Source organism: Buceros rhinoceros, unplaced genomic scaffold (genome assembly GCF_000710305.1).
Source record: "Buceros rhinoceros silvestris isolate BGI_N320 unplaced genomic scaffold, ASM71030v1 scaffold43764, whole genome shotgun sequence".
Taxonomy (NCBI): domain Eukaryota; kingdom Metazoa; phylum Chordata; class Aves; order Bucerotiformes; family Bucerotidae; genus Buceros; species Buceros rhinoceros.
Window position 1 is genome coordinate 2,800 of NW_010407306.1, and position 4,940 is coordinate 7,739.

Here is a 4,940-nt window from a genome sequence, read left to right on the forward strand (position 1 = left end):
GGAAAGAGTCAGTTGCCAAGATTTAGGTCTATTGTTATTCCAGCACCAGCCCACGTGACAGATTCCATAAAGACAACTGGAATAACAGGGAACTTGGCAGTATCTCTTACGCCATCAGTAAGAGTTGACTGCATGTGCTGGAATGCACGAGTGCACTTGTCTGCCTCAAGGTTTCTCATCTGTAATGGGCACGTTTTGGGGAACAAAGAAATTTGTTAGAGGTGTTTTTCCCTTCCACAAGCAGGTCTTTAGCTGGCGTTGCTGCCGAGCCCAGTAGGTCATGGCTACACAGTACAAGCTTTCCTCACAGCTTTTTTTCAGCCAGGCTCTGATTTTTGGCAAGTTAACAGTCTGCTTTTGAGCAGGAAATTAAGAAATGGGAAGCTGTTAGAGTACCTTGAGCAAGCTGAATCCTAAACCGTTGAAACAGAAGTTTATGCAATAGTTATGACAAAACCGTTCCGGTTTTGTGTTTGTATCTGACTAGACCTAGTTGCTAAAACTTTCTTTATCCCATAAAGTTTTAAAGACTCACTTAAGCACAGCTGTGGGTACAGCAGTGATTTGATGTGGTGTCATGTTCACCTACAGGTGACAAAGTTTCAGACAGTGCAGTGAAATTTTGCAGCAGATATCCAACTTTTGCATTACCATCAGTAAAGCATTACCATCAGTTCAAGAGAAGGAGCTCATGCTGCTTAAAATATGAAGCATCTGTAAAGTCTGGCTATTCTACAGTGTAGTTGAAAGCTCAGCAATTATCAGTACAATTTGAGCCATAGAGCTTGTAAATGAGTTTTAGAACTCTGCCTTGCCAGGCTATCTCCCTACTGAAAGTCTGGTGTGGTCAGTTGCTTCTGAACTTAAGGTATACCTCGATAGTGAATACAGAGTGAGAAATGCAAGTTCCAGTTACACCACTAGATATTGCTGGTCTAAGAGCACTAGCACAAACACATTTATGATGCATCTTAAGAGCGCACTCACCTAATAGGCTAGAATGGATGTTCCTATATATAACATTTTTATATTCATAAGGCTGTTTAGCTGCTAAGAGACTCCGGGGAGGGTCACTCCATTTATTATTAAGCCACTTCTCTACTGTCTGTATACAGAGAGATCTTTACAGAAGAACTTCTCCACGTAGAGAGAATCTCGACCTATCACTTGTAGTTCATGTAGCTATTAAGTTAATTGTTTTTTTACCATCCTCTTACATGTGGAAAGAGAACCAAGTCTGCTCGATGTTGCAACTATTCTAGAGAGGCTGTCAGAAGCAGTGGCCTGTTAATTTCATTTGTTGTACTGTGGTGACCTCATTAGATAGATGCCTCTGTTGATCTGCTGATTTGACATACTTGGTGCTACTTTAGTTCCGCTCATTTTCTTCTTCCATGATAAAATTTGATTTAAAGTGTCTGCTACATTTCAAGACAGCTTGTGTTACATTATCGCAATTAGGAATATTTCTGCAAGACAAATACCCATCTCCTACTCCCACCTCCACATGTGTATGCACACTGTACAGCGCTAATGAACGCGCAGGCAACATGGTATTGTTGGACAGTTCTAAGCAGGACTATGAAAGAGCAAAGATCCAGTTGAAATATCGGTATCAAGCCACAGTTTAGTGCTCTAACTACAGAGTATTTGTTAACTCATAATATGGAAGAAGGAAAAAACCCACCAGTTTCATGTTTGAAGAACTTACAGAATTCCAGATAGTGTCAGCTGAAGTCTGCTAAGCTTAGCTGTCAAGCTTCCAGAGTTTTGGAAGGTTACTATTAAGGAATTTAACTTCCATTTTCCAACCTTCATATCAGCAGAACGGTGGCAGTTTGAAGTATGTAAATGACCTTACCTCATAAGATCTGAGACCTGAGGAGTTATGAGTGCAGTCAGCTTCCTTGTTGTTCTGTACTGTTGCAAGGATGAACCAAGTACCAGTGCTCCTTTCACATAGGAGTCATTTGTGGCTAGAGTCACAAAAGACTGGTCTGGAAGAAATGAACTTGGTCAAGTTAGCATGATCCACTTTTATGCTGAGACAGATACACTAGAAAACTAGTATTGTTAGGTAATCGTGCTGTGAGACCTCCAAGATAGGCTCTTTCTCTGTATACTGGGCCTCCCTGCCTCGCTGATTATACTTGCGTAGCTGTAGGTGCTATTAGTAACTTGATACATGTCAGAATGCAGGAAAAAAAAAAACAACCAAAGTCAAGACTGCTGAAGAGAAAACTAGTTCCAGTTTGTCCACAGGTTAAATTAAGTCATGCCAAATGTTAGAGACAACCCAAAAGGTCTAAAGAGCCTTATTCTGGCCATTAATGGACTGCTTTTAAGCTAAAAGTTCTGGGAGTCAGTGAGCTTGCATTCAGTCTAAACAGTAGGGTTTTGTAGAGTTACTCTAGGTTCAGCCCTCAAACCTGAAGCTAGGGCAGCATAAAACTTACTTTTCATTTTCAAATGAAAGTAAGCATTGAATTAGATTTTGGACAACAGTATGAAGTTTTGCTAGCTCAGGATTTTGCAGATGAGTTGTTCTGCAACCCGTGGTTGCAGTACTATCACAAGAATGCAAAATGTAAGTGGGAATTAACCAGTAATGTGATACGCAATTGCAGCAACAGTCTTTGTTCTTCAAGCAAAAAGTGGTAAGGTTGCAGTGTTGCTGTAGAGTATAATCTGCTCCAGATATATCTTAAAAATAGATTAAAATGGATCACTTCTCCACATACTGCTTATTGAGGCCATGTATACAAACTCTGCATTCTTTCAATTGTTGTGTTGTTCTAAACTGCCAGGGTGGGACTTGTAAAAGCAAAAAAGCAACTTCTAAACTTCTTCAGTTCACTGTTAACTGTCATCACATAGTACTGCTTTCCAAGCTGCAGCACTTTATAGAGAAGCGTGCTTTCTCTCTACCAAACCATTTTTGACGCCACCAACAAAATAGTTTCTTCCTAAGAATTTCAAGAGTAGATGTACTCATTCAAGTTCATTTTAGCAACTGTGATTTCTTTATGGAAGTTGCTAGCTTAGGATTGAGAGTGAGGGCTTCCGGACACTTAAAAGGCTTACTATCAAGTCTAGTAGTACGCTTAAAATACTGACTGCTCTACTTTCAGAGGGATTGTTGTTTGGTCTAAGTCCTCGGCCTGCGAGACAGTCATCATCAATATCTTTAACTTAATACCATCTTAACAGCTAACAACTGAAAATCATCTGCCATAATTGTCTATAAGCTCTGCAAACCTGGTTTGCAAGCTCCACAGCTACAAAACCTTCCATTTTGCTTAGCAGCAAAACCAACTAGTCCCAAGGGATTTAGAATATAGTGATCAATTACAAAGTTTAAAAAAGCTTCTACAATGCCAGGAATAAAGATTTTTTTTTTTTTCCCCTCCCCAATTCACTTGAACTACCAATTTGTAATACTTCATAGAATTCCACCAATTCTACAGAACAATTTTGTGGTTCTTTGAAGCTTTACTAACAGCACGTGTGTAGCATTTGAAGTGGTGTAAACATCCTCCTAATAGGCCAGCATTTTTCACCACTCAATTAGCATGTTACTCCTCAACGACTCAATATATAGAAGTCTGCCACTCTGCTGACAGAGGGCTCACTAAAAATCCAGTGTAGACAAAGTGGGATTATGCCCAACATTCATCTGAATGTTGGGGGTTTTTTTCCAGCAGTATAAGACTAATTCTTAAAGTGACCTTGCCACTGGAAGGCTAGTCTTCATTGACCTGTTAGGAGCTATACTTCTACCATGTTTCCTCATCTTACTGAAACTGAGTCTTCACACACAAAGGTTGTAGCAAAATAAAGTCAATTTAATGATAGAGTACAGGCTAAGAAGCTCCCTACTACATCCCAACCACAGGAGGAAACTTTGACTGCTTGAGAGGAGGAGGATACAGGCAACTTAAGAGAGCATCTGTCAGTACAGGTTTGCAGCGGTTTGGATAAACTATGGGCAGCTATTTCAAACCTCTAAAGCACAAACACGAGTATGTTCAGAATGTAAGATCCATGCTACAATTTGGGCAAGACCAGTTGCTGCTTAATACTGAAGTTACATCTGCAAGAAACTAGTTCATTTTGCCTAAACCACAGGTATTTCAGTTGTGCGGGTCTCCCTTTCCATCCTCTCCCCCTTCTCCATTCTCTGTAAACATTTCCCCCAGTAGTTCTCATTCAGACAGCAGTCACTGTTATGCCTGAGATATACCCAGCTATTAGGAAGCGTGGTTGCAAAACCAGAGAATGAGAGACAGTTGCACAGCATCATGACTGATTTATTCAGGCAAAACTGAACTGCTGCTGAGACACCTTCTCCCACCCTGTTCAGAGGCTTTTAGGTCTGCTCGCAAGGGTCTTTGCGCCCACAGGCATGCTGCACGTCAGAGCTAGGAGAAATCTGTCACCTGGCAGTGCGCAGGGGGGACTAGAGCGCTCGCCCTAAACGTGTCAAAACTTCCCCGGAAGCGTTTTCATAGGCATAGCCAGAGTTCACAGATGTTTGCCTGCTCCCCTATGCCTGAGGTTAGGTACTAACTAGCACGTATGATTTTTTTTGTTTTGGAGCACAGGATTCCTCGGGAGACAGGAGCATCTAATCAAGACGTGCCTCGGGAGGCAGAGCACCAGACTTCCTGCAGCCTTCCGGATCCGAAAGCGAAAACGACTCCGCTGACAGCTCCAGGTAAGGCAAGAATCGGGGAGAAAAGTCCCCCAGGAAAACGCCAAGCATTCTTGGAGAGGTGGGGGGGGCACCGCTCGCTGTGAAGTAACGAAATGCGCGGAAGTTACGCGCTCACTTCACTGTTGCAGGAGAAGACGGCGTGTTCTCCTGTGAGCCGCTGCGGCCCTGGAGTGGCCTCTCCGGACCCTCCTGCCCTCCGCCGCGCTGGCCACCTCCCTCCCGT

At 42.4% G+C, this 4,940-nt stretch overlaps 1 protein-coding gene across 1 annotated transcript in view; it reads right to left on the reverse strand.

Annotated features, from left to right (window-relative positions):
* Positions 1–1,997, reverse strand: part of LOC104491928 (glycogenin-1-like) — a gene marked incomplete at its 5' end in the record, with an annotated part of 2,830 nt that extends 833 nt beyond the window's left edge. The window contains one exon of the mRNA XM_010134416.1: positions 1,862–1,997. Within this exon, the coding sequence (XP_010132718.1) occupies positions 1,862–1,997 (136 nt within the window). The remainder of the gene's footprint in view (positions 1–1,861) is intronic.
* Between the last annotated feature and the right edge of the window lie 2,943 nt (positions 1,998–4,940).